Genomic DNA, 17507 nt, shown 5'->3' with positions numbered 1-17507 from the left:
TTTACCTTTACTCGTGACCTCTGCAGCACTTCACAAGGGTGAGTGCTGATGTTTTTTTGTCTCATGCTCTTTGTCTCTGTCCTATTCATAACTCTCATTCAGTGATGAGTTCGACCAGAAATGAACCGAGTGTATAAAACAGCAGTGAACTGTGAAACTCAGCGTTTGCAGTCGTGGCCTCGAGGCTCTGGAGCGATATGCCTGAGGAAATCATGCTGACTGAAACACTCCACTCCTTGAAGTCTTTTCTTTACTATACTTGTATTTCAGAGCGTCCCCTGCTGTTACTTCCCCTTTAATTGCTCTATTTCTCTTAAAATGACCATGTAATGGTTTTTATTCACCTATATCACCTAACACTTTTATCTGTTTGATTCTCTTTGAAATGTTGATTCTATGTCTCCTGTATTTTATTGCTGCCTCTGTCTCACACTTTACAATGTGTGCTTTGTGGCCTATAAATAAAGATTACTATTATATCATTACAATTATACACAGATATGCTTCACAGACATGAAGCAATAAAAGGAAAGTGATTACTTTAATTAACTACAACATGTCAACTTCAACTTCAGCCCTCCATTAGTTCCACTAAATTATCAAACAAGATCTAACCTAAACAGTCATAGAAATGAAGCATTATGGGAGCCTTTACTCATGTCAAACTGTAATCCCAAACACTTTCTTGTTGATGACATAACTCGCTGAATTAACATCAGGAGTTATGAAGAAATAAAACTTAGATTCTCTTATTGCTCTTGTTTTTTTGTTCTCCTTGACAATCATTTCTGCTTTAACTTGCTGTTTACACTGGACTCAGAGACTCATTAAATCCACTCTGCTCCTCCTCTGTCTGCCCTCTGCAGAGCGACTCCTGCTGCCACCTGCGGCACTAAATTCATTAACTCGTTATTTCATTTTCTTTTCCTTGAACAATTCCTCCCAGCATTTTTTGTTTTAAAGCAGAAGTAAGCGGAATGTTTGTGTTAATATAAGTCTTAAATAGTTATATCTTCCGACAGCAATCACTTATATAGAGTGTTTGGTCTGAAACACGGGTCTGTCAGTCAGCCATTAATCAGCTGTGTAAACAGAAACAGTCAATGACAGACTATTGTTAGATCACACGCAAAAACTTCCAACATCTCCTGCACCAGAGCATGACCGGACGGCTCCTCAGTCTCTCTCTCTGCCGGACACCGGAGGGGGGGGGGGCTCCGCGACCTGTCCAGGTGCAGCTGATCTCCGTGGCGGAGTGTTTTTTTTTTTCCTCGTCACCGGGACCTGTCAGCGGGACATCGGGCCGGTGTTTCACATCCCTCCATCAGCCGAACCATATCATCGGTGCTGATGGCCATAAAGTCGCGTTCGCAGCAGTAATAATATGATTTCTCCTCAATCACTTGTGTTTAGTAAACTGCAGGAGCATTTCATGAGATCGCTGGGTTTCCTGACGTGGTCGGTGACACGTGCGTCTGCAGCCTCCATCCACCGGGATGACGCTTATCAATCACAAAATCTATCAATCTATCAATTTCCAGATATTTAATGTTGCCGCCCTCTCCCTGTTCAACGCGGTAATGCCGGTAAAGTCCCTCTTCTTGGCCGTCTTCCGTGTCTCCATGTCGTAAAAGGGGCAGGGCGACGCCTCTAAAGCAGGAATATATCGGGGCGTGACATTTAAATTACGCTCGTTTTCAGCCGCCGGATTTATCAACACCACGCCGGTTCTACGCCAAAATCAGCAGCGTACACACTTTTAGAAAATCACACGTGACACTTGGCGTACACTGATATTTACACCAGAATCTACACCAGATCCTGCGCAAGTTTGATAAATGAGGGCCAGTGTGTGAATGTGGTGACGTAGGGACGAGGACCAATAGATCCATGACGAGGGCGGGGGCTGCTAACTACATCGGCTGACAAGAAGTTAGCCAAAACGACCGGATCGCTTACTTCTGCTTTAACTTTGGGTTTTAACATGGGTTAGCAGCAGTCAGCTACTAGCTGGGTCAGAGGTGATCGTCCATGCAGCCAGGCAAAGCAATGCCATGGGTAGGGAAGGGGACGATAACCACCAACAAAAAGGGTCAGGGTGCACACAATCAAACTGAACACCCACTGCAAAGCCTTTATGATAAAAATCCACCGTGGTTCAGGAAATAAAAGATTAAATGCAACATTCTATTCATATCATTAAAATAGTTCCTTATGTTTACACTCTGTGTAGTTGGGTCTTACCTTGATCCATATCATACTCCTCCATGGTGTTGACGAAGTGAGGTCTGGAGTAGAAGTTATGTGGCCCCGGCTGCTGCAGGCCCCCCAGGCTGAAGAGGCTTCGCTCGTTTGCCGCGCAGCAGGAAAAGGCTCTCCTGCTCGGGATGCAGGGGTAGCGCGTCCAGCTCTTCATCTCCAGATCAAAAGCCTCCAGCGCCGTCACAGGCATCTTTCCCTGACGACCACCTGCAGGAGCCAGGAGAACATTCAGCGTCAGGGTCACATGGGTCATAGATCTGCTCAAATCTGAAGCAAAACCTGATGCTGTAACAACCTGCCAGGTGATTTGGTTCAGCTCTACAGCCTTGTTCAAAGGTGGCAACAAATCACCTCTGCATTATTATATAATCATCATCTGCATCCGCAGATTCCAAGTCATAATTGTAATTCACTTCCAGAAATATTAGCATCTACATGAATAAAGCTGTGAACTCACAAACACACATTTCCTGACACTTTTCCTCTTTGCTGTCTCTTTTTATTGCTTTCTAAGCCTCTGATTCTGCCACAAAGGATTCTTGGCATTTACACCCATGTCTGGCAAGCCTGCAGTCCAGCACTGGGACCACATTTCATTATGGATGGAAAAATGGAGCACAGCAGCAGGGTGCTCCCCCAGGACTACTGCAAGTTGTTTACTTCCACAAATCATAACTTAACCTTGTAAAATACAACTACAAGGACATGGCAAAGTGGTGCGAGAGAGAAAGAGAGCGTACAAAGCAGGGAGTGAGGATGTAAGGATGTTAATGGTGGAATAAAGGAGGAGAGGCAGCAGGGCCGCGCTGAACAATGTGAGGGGGCTACACGAGGGAGAGGAGGGGGTAGGAGGAGAGCGAGGGTCTCCAGAGATAAAAGTGGAAACAAAGGAAAATGGGACGAGAGGACGAGAAAATGTGTCAATGAGACAGAGAAATTGTGCAAAAGTAATAGAGGGAAGAGGACGGTGTGGAGGAGTGAGAGAAGAAAGTGGAAGAAGGTCAAACGGAGTGGGCAGGGCGGCAATGAGATCGATGGAAACAGCGAGACAAAGAGTCGAACTGAGTGGGAAGCATTAGAGTCAGAGGTTTGGGAGAAAAAAAGAGACTTTGAGCTGTAAGATCAGTTGATTACAGTGGAAGATACAGTGCGTGTTTTTTTATGTATGAGAGTTTGAGTGTTGCCACCACTGTAGGCATCTCACAGCTAGAGACAGATATTTTGACAGTGTTGCAAAATAAAAGTGTTCCAAAAGTGAGAATAATCACATTAAATTCCCATGAACATTTGTACCTGTGCTAATAACTAAATATGAAGCCTTGAAACTGCTTTTGTAAACTGTATGTGGTGTGGCTCACTGCATAACGACGGGAGTTGTTATCTAATAAGCTGAAATTATTGTTTATTCAATGAACACTTTAGGAAGCATTTAATAAACAACAAACAAACTGAGATACACAGCAAAGTATTGCTAATTGGGAATATTAGTTACCACTTTTGATCTCTGATTTGATGTGCAGATTTTGATGTCTATTAACCAGTTGCTTTGCTTTAATCACTTCTGATTGGATGTCCATTTTGGATGCTTATTAGTTGCTTTCTGTGGCTGTTTTGAACCATGTTTGGATAATTCTCTTTGTATTTTGTAGTTTTTCTGCCACAGCACACACCCAGGTGAAAGCAGGAATGAATATTTTCAACACTTTCAATGTTCAAGTCCTCTCTTTACCTCATGAACCAGCACTCAATTATTCACAATTTATATATATATAATTAGTTTCACCATAAAGGAAATACAGGAGGTCCATGTCTGGCTGGAAATACAGGCGGAACCATTGTTAAGCTTGTGCTCCCCAGCCGAGCATACTGTTTGGCTGATGGAGAACATTACTGTCAATACTTTCACATTTATGTTGATAAAAAGCCGACAATGAAAACCAAGTGCAATTTCAGTGCACTTATTAAACAGCAGAAAAGACACTTCAATCTATTGCTAAACATGCAATATAGCCACTGTATCAACCTCTGTGCGGTGCTGCTTAACTCTAAATCAACAACCTAAATCATGAATTTAAAAGTAAATCCCACATCAAGCGGCCCTTTCCTGCATGTCATTCCCCCACTCTCTGCCTCCCCATTTCCAGTCTGGTGCAGGTAACGCCAACTGAACTGTATTGTAGCCAAAAAACAAAGCATGCAGGTGCCCGAGTAGTGAAATGCCACTCGAATAATGACGTCAAAAAGTTTGCAAATACTCGTACCCATCCCTAGTTGAAAGTGCATAAGATTGCTTACAATCAATGTGGTTCTGTAACAGGACCAACACCTGGGTCAGCCAGGAGTAAGAGAGCGAGGGCAAGGCGGTCAATCAGGGGCCAGGAAATGGAGCAACAAGGTAGACAGACAGGCAGAAGAGAACTAGATACTGATACAAAAGTTTTAAGGTGAAGTTCTACAAGCCTGACCTCTGCTGCACTGCAGCTCCTGGATGTTTCCAGTGTGGCTTCATGCAGCACAACCTGCTACATTAAGCTGTCCGTGGTTACATAACCATCTGAACATGCATGATGGGCGTGTTCTGGTGGATAGACTATAGTACTACATCTCTGCCTAGCTGCTCCTGTGGCTGTAGACTGATACATGTTTGAAATGCAAACGGCAGCATCTGGGAGAGAAACCACAAGAATATGACAAATATCTTTTTTAATGTTTTATGCTGGAAAGTCAAATATCTCTGGGTCTTTCTGCACTCGCTCTCTCCTCATGCAGAGTCAGGTGGTTGACTCTGTAACAACTGATATAAATTTTCATTTGATTTGTTGCTGCTGCTTGAATCCTTGTGCACCTTCATTTTTGCCTTAAGCTCAACCCACTTTGACTCAGCAGCCAACACTTGGCTGCTTTCCAGCATGCCCAAGAAATAGAGCAGTGAAATGCTGTGCGGTGATTTGTGCTACAGGCTGTAATGCTTGTTGTTACAATAATGAATGTATGCTTTTCCTCATGTGTCTGAGGCTGTCCATGGAGATCAAGGTTAAGAGATGGCAGCTGCTGCAAACACCATTTCTTATTTACCTGCTGTTAACGTCTAAATAATATCAACCTTTGTGAGGACATTTGTCTGTGTTCCTGATCTGTCTTTCCCACTACAGAGAGATGGTGTTACTTTAATAAACAGCACCAAGCAATAAAGTTAAATAGTGTTCTTGGTCTTCAATGTTTTTTTTTTATGTCTCTGCAATAGTTAATCATTGAGAAAAACAGGGAAATATTCCACTGAGATTACTTTTCTGCTGTTAATGATGTTACAGCTGTAGGTTGCTGGTGTTTTCTTACCACACATTCAGTCCAAAAGTGGCAAGAACATCAAAGTGATGGGAAAACATTGAGGTTTTATGTGAGTCTGAGTTGGTGGCACATCCATTGGCGGTGCATCCTAGACAACGTGGGTGTCAGAAATAGTCCAATTATCTGTGGCAACCAATCAAAGCGTAAAAGTGAACACATCAGAACATTTGAAAAACAGAGTGTTTTGGAAACACTGCTGCTGACCCCGTTTGAATTTTTTAAAGGAAAAAAAGACTGGGGCGGGGGGTGTTTCAGTCTGAATGAATGAAAACATAGACCTTTGGAAACGATGATGTAGACAGTCATGGCTGCGCTCTGATTGGGTCTGACCTGCCTGGATTACCAACAGTGAAAACACAGAAAATGAAATAAGAGCGTTATTGATCTTGCTGTCTTTGTTGCGGCTGTTGACTAGTTAAATGCTGCATTTTAACTCTGCAGCTGGCGGCAAGGTGGTGTGGTGGTTAGCACCCTCGCCTGTCAGCAACAAGATTATGGGTTCCATTCCCAGACCCCAGGCCTCTCTGGGTGGAGTTTGCATGTTCTCCCGGTGCTTTAATGGGTGTGAGTTCTCTACTGGTTCTTCAGCTTCCTCCTACTCCGTCCAGCTGTGCTAGATTGCTGTCCTTGTGTCCCTATATATATACCGGTATATATATACACATACACAGTATATAGGGGTGTCACGATTCTCCAAATCCTCGATTCGATTTGATTTTCGATTTTAGGGTCACGATTCGATTCGATTCTTGATTTTTTTTCTTTTTCTTACAGCACAGAGGCCTTTGCTATTTTCAGACTAGTCTAGTCTACGATCATTGGTTTTATTCATCAAATTTTGTACAGTAAATCTTATTTCAAAAGATGGGATACATATAAGTGATGCAATTTCCATAATGTATCACATTAGGCACTAATGGTCACATTTACACATAATTTCTTTACAATATAAAGGTAACATGCCCCCAAAAATCATGATCCAGGGGCCAAAATTGCCCCCAAGGTTTTGAAACAATTATATTTATATCTGTACATTATCATAGTTTTATTTTCATTAATTTACCGTTGTGTCTCATTATTCTCCTGATGTCGGCTTAATATAATGTAAACAGATTGCGCTGATACGGAGAGTCATGTGACAGCGGGGCAGAGCTGCAGCTGCAGCGCTGTGATGGACCCGATCAGGTCCTGATCAGACTGGCGGTGGTCCACAGTCAATCAGTCCCGGATCCTCCACCGTCACCAGATCCCCCGAAAGCCCCCACAAATAATACATCGACAAAAAGTGGCAAGTTGCACCTTTTCGTCGGCGTATTATTTGCGGGTTGTTGTTTTTTTTGTTTTTTTTAATCTTATAACGTCTCTGCAACATGCGGCTCTCAGTGCTTGTCGGTGTTGTGCAGTTAGAGCTGTGTCTCCCTCCTGTTTCCCAGGTAGGAGGGACAGTAGCCCACCAGGGCTGGGTGATAAAACGCTATAAATTGTGAAATAACTTTTCTTCGATAGAAATATGAGACGTGGTCGATTCATTCATCCATGTTTTGGCAAATAGCCAATGATATTGAGAGTTGCGCCGTGCCGAACCAATCATGTGGCTGGAATAGAGCCAGTCAACATGTGCATTTGTTTGGGTTGCTGCAGACGTGCACATCAGCTGACACCGCCGGTAAAAAAAAAAAAAGAGAGAGAGAGAGAGAGGGAGAGAGAATGAGTGTTGTCTCGAAATAAAAAGTAAAGGAGAACTCGGACCAGTGACTGACAAGACGCTTGGTGCGCAATGGGGACAACGGGCAGTTGTAGCTTTGCGGGCGGCGGGGGGGGGGGGATCGTCGATCCTCTCTTTGACGTTGATGCTCGAGATCGTGACGTAATTTCGATCGATTTCGATAAAAAATCGAAATCGTGACACCCCTAACAGTATATTATGTTAATATTTTTAACCGAATTGCACAGTCTTTCCTCAAATAGTTGTTCCATTTTCCAAAGTTTTCATCTTTCTTGTGTTTTGCTGGCCTGGCTTGACCTGTGGGCTCCACTGCTTGACACTGCCCACACCGTTTCCGGTGATACATACGGTCACATCTTTAAGCTTGAAGGAAACAGGATATACAGTACATTGCCCGTCCAAAAAAAAAAAGTCAACACTTGGATTTAACTAAGCTAATAGGTAAGAGCCTCCCATTGGATAATTACTGCATGGATGATTATGTTTCAGCTGGCAACAACAACTTATTTAACCTTAACTGATCCAGTCTCATTTCTTAAACAACCATGTCGGATGACACAACCTGTCTTCGTGGAAAAGATGTTTATCTGTTTCAGAAGGGTCAAATTATTGGCATCAAGCTAATAAAACATCTAAGGAGATTGCTGAAACTACTAGAATTGGGTTAAGAACTGTCCAACGCATTATTAAAACCTGGAAGGAGAGTGGGGAACCATCATCTTCAAGGAAGAAATGTGTTCTAATGTGACCACAGAGTCCAGACCTTAAACCTATTGGGAATCTTTGAAAAATTAATGCAACTCTGGATGGAAATAAATTTTGTGACATTGCAGAAGCTTATTGAAACGATGCCACAGCAAATGTGTGCTGTAATCAAAGCTAAAGGCGGAATATTAGAGTGTGTGACTTTTTTTTTGGACAGGCAGTGTATATGAACGCAGAGCACAGAAGGAACACTCCATCTGTATCTGTACTGTATGCGTATCTGGTGTAAATAATAAATCAGCCTTTAGAGAGCAACATGAGTCTCTGCGGGCCACAATGAAGCAGTGAAGGTAGCAAGGTCCTTCTAGTCTTGGTGCAGCATTTCTGCAACCAAAGTTGGGGATCAGCACCGTAAGAGGAGCGTCTGATTGGTTCCACATTTATTTTGCAGCAGAATACTGAGACCAGACACACAGCCAGAGTCACAGAGATCTCCAGAGACAAGAGGAACAAGGAGTCCTGCGACAGGGCGGAGGGGAATTGGCACCGTCTTAAACTAGACTATGTAGAAACTGTCAGTCGCTCTCTGTAAACACACACATTCACACTCATCCCCTCCTCCAGAGAGAGAGAGAGAGCAGCGGCTGAGCCAGCCACAGAGCGAATGCGGAGGGGTAGATGTGTTACAGAGAACAAAGCAGTGAATCAAACAAACATGACCGCACCTCCTCACCAAACAGTGCTGCGGGAAGACCTGCTGCTCTTTATACACCCGTGACAGGAAGCAGAGGGGAGAGACAGAGACAGTTCTGTAGCCTGGCCCTCACACCCTGTGTACTGTTTTTAGCTGAGGGGGGAGGCTACACCCCCACGACCCCAAACACTGCAAGAGAACAAGGAAGAGATGAAAGTACAGACAGAGTCTCTGCAGATAAATACACTGACACACACCTCTAGAGGGGCACGAGTGATGTTTGGGATGAAGTACATTTGTATGAGTCTGTGCATCACTGTATAAAGCAGAGGTGTCAAACTCATTTTAGTTCAGGGGCGGCATACAGTGCAATTTGATCTCAAGTGATGCCGGACCAGTAATATAATAGCATAAAACCTATAAAAAATGAGAACTCTAAATATTCCCTTTGTTTTAGTGCAAATGAACCCTCCATTTTACAAAACGTGTTATGAACAACCTGAAATCTATTGAGAAAAATACATAAATGTCAACAATATTATGTCTCTTCTGGCTTCTATGTGATTTTCACACTTGGCAAATTCATCCAGCAGGCCAGATTGGACCATCTGGCGGGCCAGTTTTGGCCCACGGGCCATATGTTTGACATCCCTGGTATAAAGTGACTGAAACTTTTGCACTGCATTGTGCACCCCAAAATATTCATACAAAGGAAAGATTGCGTGTGTGCGTGCTGAGGTGCTGCATGTCTGTTTGTTCGACAGAAGCATTCACTTGGAGTCAGCCTCCGCCTCGTGTGTTCATTACCAAGCGTGACACTGCTATGAAAACTCATGATTTAAATAGTATTTACACACATGCACACATACTGCACACACATACACATACACAGAAGAATTTTTGAAAAGCAGCATGGAGCCTGTTGAGTTATGTCATACGCCAGTAACTCTGCTGTTGACTAGAAACACAGAATTTAAATGGAAGCAGGTTCAGGCACCCACTGATCTGAACAGCCCCCCGAGTGGAGCAGCAGCTGAAGAAGCAGCGTGAATTTACAAGGTATGGCAAAGTTTTCAGGCACACACACACACACACACACATATATACCCACACATTACATGACTGAGAAAGAGAGATGATGACCTGGATTTCCTGTTATAAAACAAACATTGAATATCATTTGTTCTGTTTGCACATCAGGCAGAACTCTGTGTAATGTGATATAATGTGATTCAACTCCTGCGGGTGTGTGTGCGTGTGTGTGTTGTGTCCACAGGGCTGCACACTACTCTGTCCCATGCAGCTGTCAGGCATCGTTTGCTCCAGCCACACTGAGACAGATTAGTTTGTTCTTCTGCAGTAGAGTTTTTACTGCATCATCTGATCACATCATATTTGATTTTGTTTGTTTCGGAGGTCTGTCTGTGCTCCTCCACTGATAATGCACTTACACACTAACACACACACACACACACACACACACACACACACACACACACACACACTACAGTCCATTTCTCCAGTGCACAGTACTTCACAGGTCACACCAGTCCCTCCACACAGCACAGCTCCCCCTCTGCTGCAGCTATTACAGTAAACCACAGAGCTGTCAGTACTTTCAAAGCTGAAAATAATATTTGAGACAACTTCTAACATTTTCTCTGGGCAGTCACAGTCCATGACAATTTCATTTCATGTAAGGGAACAGTCACAGAAACTACACTAAAAACTCATGGATATGGGCTAAGAAAATGTTTTGCTGCTGACTCGTGGATGACATGTCCAATATGTATGGATCTCTATAGAACTTAACTATTACTTCTTAGGAAAGGTTTCACATATTGAAACGTACAGTACACATTCACATCCTGGCATTTGCTTCCATATCCCTAAAGCTACTATATATGCTGCAGCAGGTAGACTCAGCCTAGGACAGGGACCCCTCCTCAGATCTTGGATTAACCAGTGGATGACTCTTCAACTGTGAGGATAACCAAGATGCATTGAAGGCACATTTGAGGTCCTACTGTATTTCTCAGGCCCTGTTTAGACCCGGTATTATCTACCTCGGGTGATCTGATCCCAAGTCAGCAACTCTCACTTCACACAGGTGAACACGCCCAAGTCAAAAAGTCTCAGAGACAACTGACAACGACAACTGATTTGAACTGTTGTAGCCAAAAACAACACGTGTGCAGGTTCATGAGATGTGAAACGCCACTCTACTAATGATGTCAACAGTGAGCACTCAAGCACTCGTACCCAATCCCTAATGAGTCCCAACGCAGTTTCATTTTCAACCAAAATATTTTGCTATTTAAAACGGACAGAACTTGATTTCATTGTCTGTCTGCTGTGCACGGTGCATCATTTGCTCTGTTTCCCACTCGCTCTCCCTCTCCCTCTCTCTCACCATCTCACACACAAGCACATTAACAGACAGGTCAGTCGATAAACACATTTGCAGTTCATTTGCACATAAAGTGATGAGGTGCGATCTGATCACAAGTGTGAACAGCCATACTTAGAGCTGAGCATTGTGATCAGATCAGTGAGGAAGTGTGTTAATATCAGATGTGAGCGACCACAATCTCAGCCCCCGATCCCACCCCATTTGCCTTAACACTGAATGAACAGTTTCTCCTTCAAGTTCATTAAATCTGTATGCAGCAGGACAGTAATGCTGATAAATCTGTAGCCTTTGATGTGGGAAGTGCTGTGTCAGAGGCAGAGCACAGTGCCATTACACAGTGCACCGCTCTCCACTGTGTTTACCTTCATTAAATCACATGCAAATGGCACCAGCCTGCTACAAAGTCCCTCCACACAACACCACACCACACTCCAGTCAGCCACGACTCGGTGCTTTGTTGTTTATGTGGGAGATTACAGCAGCTCATCAATCCTGTGCAGCATTTCATGCTTTATTCTTGAAATGCATCATGACGCAAATATTTTCATGTCCCGTATGACGTGATATACAGTAGAAATAAAATTCAAATAGACTTGATCATTTAAACGGATTCAAGAGCATTTTTATGACTTTTTCCTATCATAGTTAAAACCCTCTCTGCTGCCTCTGGATGTAGGTTTGAAATGTTGTATGTTATATCCATCCTCTCTCCATATTGTTATCATCATTACTCTTCATCATTATCATTAATATAGTATTGTTGTTGTTATTAATATTACTATTGTTACGTCACTTTTTTTTTTTTTTTTTTTTTTTATTTATTTATGTATTTTTTTTATTTATCCCCCCCCCCCACTCCCTCATGTCTATTATTAACTACTTATCTATTTTATTTCCCTTTTACCTAATTGAAGTATTACTATTATTATTTACCAACCTGCATAGATATCACATGTGCGCACACACACACACTCACACCCACACCCACACATACTAACACAAATATTGTTGTTTGTTTCACAATTTCTTCTTGTTATCTTTGTCACATTTTGTTTTTGTCCACTGTACTGTATAATTTCACAATAAAAAAAAAAAAAAAAAATGAAATGTTGTATGTTCAGCATCTGCTGCTCTGCACCCTGTAGATCTGGAGGAGCCTCCTTCCCATTCATGGAGCTGTTTGCAGTCTGTGACTGGCAGAGCTGTTAGTCAGATCAGCCTCCGATCTACTGTATACTCCACCTCAGCCAGCCCCTTTGTGCTTAATGCTGCTGCACCTACGTACAGTCATGTGAGAAAATTAGGACACCCCATTTGGTTTATGTTAAACATGTTCTCTGCTGTAGTGTCCAAATGGTTATATTAATTTTAATTTAAGTGGGAATAAATATGGGGGTTTCGTAACTTATTCCTCACCAAAAATTGCATTTTTTAGAATGACATTTTACAAAAAAATTTAAAAACGTCTTTTCTTCAGTTTGAACTTTTACCTTTATGTGGGTAGGACAGTGACGACTGTGGAGTCTGAAGAGAGGCTGGGGGATAACATATTGCAGAGGGCTGAAGGTTTGATTGGCCTCAGTACTGTTATCTTCAAATGGGCTAAGTGGGCAATTACACAGACCTGTTAATGTCCCCTGATAGAAACCAGTAACACAAATTTATTTTGGAAGAGCAACAGCCAATGGTGGAACTCTGATCACTCAGTCAGTGATATTTTAATGTTGCCGGCAAATTATGCCAATTCCAGTACTTATACTAATAGTGCAAAGTGCAAAAAACAAAGGAAAAAAAATGCTTGATGTTGTTGGGTCTTATGTTGGGTCACAAGAAGAGCACTCAATTACATCTAGAGGATATAAATTGTAGCTCTGGATCTGAAACATCACATAATTTAAATTATGGTAAGTGACGCATTTTGCCCTTATAAAAAATGATTTCCGTTTCATTTAGACGTTGCATTTTGTCTTACTGTGTGTGTGTGTAAGTGTGTTTCAATGAACTGTGCAGCCTTACATTATAGTGTTTGTAAAATCCTAATGTGCAAAACAACTGACAACAGTTGAGATAAATGTGGTGTAGTAGGTAACACATATAGAAGTACCAATTCAAATACATTTGACCACTGTGTTTTTGCCTGGTTTCAGTATTCATTATGATTGTAAATGGAGACAGTATGTTGTCATCGAGGAACTTTTCCTCTCTCAGTGGGTTTCATCATTAACAGGGTCATTCTGTTCCTCTGGCAGAGTATGTGAAGAACCCCCCCCCCACCACCACCACCCCAGCCCCAGGACCCCCCAACCTTCAGGAGGTTACAGCTACTTTGTGCTAAATGTGGTGTGGTGTTGTGTGTTGTGTTGTCGATGTTAGCATGTGGTCAGATTCATCTCTTCATCTCTTACTGAGGTCGATTATGATACCCTGCCTTGTGTGATTCCAATTTCTCCCTCGGCAGCGGTGTGAATTTTTGACCAAGTGTCAATGAGCAATAACAACTCCCCCCCAAAGAGACACAATGGGAACAAATGTCCATAGGCAGCAGATCGGACCATATGAGTTTCGCTTTTACCGCGCACTGCTGTCATGCATGCACGCTTCTCTGTGTGTGTGAACGCCAATAACGGAGAAAGAGCGCTATGCTGAGATCAATGAACGGAACGATATTGCGTTGGTCAAGGCAAAAGCCGAAAAATCTATTTGTGGCGGGCCGCCACAAATAAATGAACGTATGGGAAACACTGTGATTGCCATAATTTTCCAGAGAGAGGTAATTTCACAATTTTCCAGCATAACATTTGGGAAGGGTTAGCCGTCCCTAGCCTCCATTACGTGCCGCCCATGCAAATGTCCGATTATACATGGGAAACACTGCATGAAAAACAACAACAACAACAACAACAACAAAACAGGGGATCTGCACTGAGCACATATTTCCTTTTTTATTCTTATACCCACAGAGAAGCTTTTAACTCCAGCTCTGTTCTTTTTGATCAATATTGTACTAAGACTGTGATACTCCACAGACCTGAGAGGCACATTTCTGTCTTTCCATCACTTCATCTTACAGCTCTAAAACTGCCAGGCAGATACAGTCACACACAGGCTGAGAAAAGACTGATGGGAAACCCTCACACATGCACTGACAGTAGTAGGTGTGTGTTTGGGGGAAAGACGCAAAACTTTTATTGAGAGAAGATAAACTGTTACTTTCCCCTTATCGTCCCTCATCCAATGACAATTTCCTTGAAAAAGTATCCAAATACATCTCAATAATCTCTAAGATGCATTCTGAGGTGATATCATAAAAGAAGACATTAACATTTGTCATGGAAATAAGAGAGAAAAAAAATAAATAACTGTCATAAAAGTGGCTCAAAACAGGTTTTTGCTGTGGTGACAACAGCTCATGGTTACGGTTGCTGTAGTAACACAATACGCATTCCTGCATTTGAGTTTTGTGGATACACAGTGGTCAGAAATATCGACTTGTCAGAGCAAGCGGTGGAAAGATTTGTCGCTATAATTAGACCTTAAAGAAAAGCTGCTACTGAGCAGTGAAAGTTATTTGGCTTCTTTTTTGTGTGTGGACAGGAAAAATCTGCACAGCAACAAAGAATAAAACTGCTTAATTTATTTTCCTTTTTGGGATGTGAATGATGAAAGGCCTATGCATGTGCTTTCCATTTTATTTTAATTTGCTGGTTTGTCAAAATAAATTGTGACAATTCGTGACCACTGTGTCATTTTTAGCTGAGGTGGTTGTATTGTTATCCTTGTTGTGGGGGAGGGACGCTAAGATATAAACAGACAGTGTCATGGATGTGGATGAAACTCTGAGGTACGAAAAGATGATGAGATCTCATGTCCTACCCAACATGAAGATTTTGTTTCCTGTTACGAAGGGTGTGGCTCCGTATCGCGGCGTGGGCATGGAGGTTGTCGGCTGCCACTGGTCCTTCTCTGCCTCGTAGACCCTCACCAGAGCCTGTGGCGTGGTATCTGCTCCCATGCCTCCCAACGCATACACTTTCCCATCTGCACAGACAGAAACAAGACAGAAACTCAGTATTTCCAAATTGATAAAAATCTGCACAGCAACAGAGCATTAAATAGTGGTGACAGCAAACACATGGATATCTTTAGTCATATTTGCATCCAATTTGTATCACAAATCCTAAGTGCATTTTTATTAATGCGACAAAAGGAAATGCGCATTTGTATGTGTTCCCATCCACTAGATATGCATAAATTCTTGAGTCAGCTGCCAATCTGTAGGAAAAAGAAGATGGTGCCCGCGATGATGTGTGTAGCACAGTATGATGACACTATAAGGCAAAACATAAAGAAATACCCATTCAAATACAATCTACCAATGAGCATTTGCCTGTTTTCAGTATTTTTTATGGTTGCAAATGGAGACAGTAATTGTCACCACAGAAAATGTCCTCTCTCAGGCCTTGTCCACACCAGCCCGGGTTATTTTGCAACCAAAGTTTTGTTAAATTAAATTCTGCGTCTACATGAGTGGTGTAATAAAAATACTCCGTACACACACAACCATAAAATCCACTACCAAGTGATGCAATGTACATGTAATACATATGCCACGGCAAAAGGTGGTGATATAAGGTAAAATGGGAAGGCTGTTTTAACCAATCAAAATAGTTTAATATCATCCAGAACCTCCGCTGACGCCAGGCGCATTGCTGCTGTCTTCTTGCATTGGGGTCGCTAGCAAGAGGAGCAATCTCCTTCATTGCTCGTCAAGGTTGTTGAATTAGGTTGAGTAACTGGATATGACAACCACATACAGCTGACAGCATGCCAATAAACAACAACAACACCTTTGTCACGTCCATTTTAGCTAGCAAGCTAACGTTAACTCTAGCTAACAACCTCTACGTAGAGGTGCGTAGAGGAGCTGAGCGCGTGCTTTTGTAAATATTTACATCACCATGTGGTCAGTTGGCTGTTCGGTGAATGTGCATGCACACTTTTGTTTTTCTACAATTGTGAGAATTGGAACAGTTCATGAAGGTTTTAAAAGAGCTTGTTTTCTTGCTCTTGCAGGTCAGTATGAGCTGACTTGAGATAAAAATAAATAAATAAATAAATAAAAATAATTCTCCAAATGGCCAGAGAAAGCTTCACTGTGCCCCACCATGTCTGCTCTACAGCTGTCAGCTCGGCTCTCCGTCACATACGTCTGCAGTCACCCAAACAATCTGAAATATTTACACCATACTTCCCGATAACCCACAGATGACTTTTCCACAAGGACGCATGCAGCTACTGCAGTGTCATTAGAAAATGCAGAGAAGCAAGTGAAAGAAAACAGAGGGAAAGTGCTGAGCAAGCAAACACGGTGCTCCTGCAGAAACACTGCAGGGGGAGAAAAAAAAAAGAGAGGATGAGAGGAGAGGAAAGAAGGGGAGGTGGGGATCATACACTAACAGCCCATTAACACTCTGAAAGTTGTGACAGTTTAAATCTGAAGGAGAGAAAGAGAGAAAAAGAGAGGGAGGAAGAGAAAGGGGAGGAAGAGAGAGGGTGAGTGTCTCAGTCACCCCGACAGATGACAGATCCATGGAGCTGTGATTTAAACTGTGAAGAATACAGCAATAATAAATCTGTCAGTCGTAGACGTAGCTCAACGTAAGTGTGACTGTCACGCAGTTCACAGGTTCTGACTGAGGAAATCCCATTTACTGCTCAACATAAAACAAAGTGACGCAGCCAGGACACGTCGTCACATAAAAGAATGTTGCAATGGGCGAATGTAGCGAGGTGGGGCGGGGCAGGAATGTGAAACGTGTGTGTGTGAGCTTTCTCTCAGCAGCAGCTTTCCACTATACTGAGCCTCATCTGTGTTTTGACCACTGTGGATTATCAGTGTAGTGACTTTTAATTTGGTTTTTACGGAGATCACCTTTATATTGCATAATTAGAGTATTAGGTTAACAACTCGGTCAGGCTGTGACAATGTAGGCAACCTACTTACCTACAAGTCTGTTCTCAGTCATCTTGGCCTTGATTATGACCCCACAGAGGCTAAATGGATGTTAGGGATAAACCAGGTATGAAAATTGACCAAATGCTGATACTATAAAACAACAGGGGATGAAATGAGAGACTACTAAAGGGACTATTGTTTATTGTTAACTATAATAACTACCCATATGGTACTGATGTGGAGCTACCATTACACCAATGGCACAGATAAACACTGTTGATGCTGGAGACTGTCGAGTAAACAGCTGTTAATGCTAATGATGCTATTGTAGCAGTAGCAATTCTTTTACAAATATGTCCTTAAAGTGGAGTTTTACACATCTCAAACTCACAAAGCTTTTGTC

General features: G+C 42.4%; 1 protein-coding gene across 1 annotated transcript in view; it reads right to left on the bottom strand.

Moving 5' to 3' along the window:
* klhdc8b (kelch domain containing 8B) overlaps nt 1-17507 on the bottom strand; it is a gene marked incomplete at both ends in the record, with an annotated part of 160184 nt that overhangs the window by 40520 nt on the left and 102157 nt on the right. The window contains 2 exons of the mRNA XM_083975625.1: nt 2245-2469; nt 15022-15186. Coding sequence (XP_083831751.1) covers nt 2245-2469; nt 15022-15186 — 390 coding nt within the window. The remainder of the gene's footprint in view (nt 1-2244; nt 2470-15021; nt 15187-17507) is intronic.

Source organism: Trachurus trachurus, assembly GCF_905171665.1.
Source record: "Trachurus trachurus genome assembly, chromosome: 7".
Lineage (NCBI taxonomy): Eukaryota > Metazoa > Chordata > Actinopteri > Carangiformes > Carangidae > Trachurus > Trachurus trachurus.
This window is presented reverse-complemented; position numbering and strand designations above follow the sequence as displayed.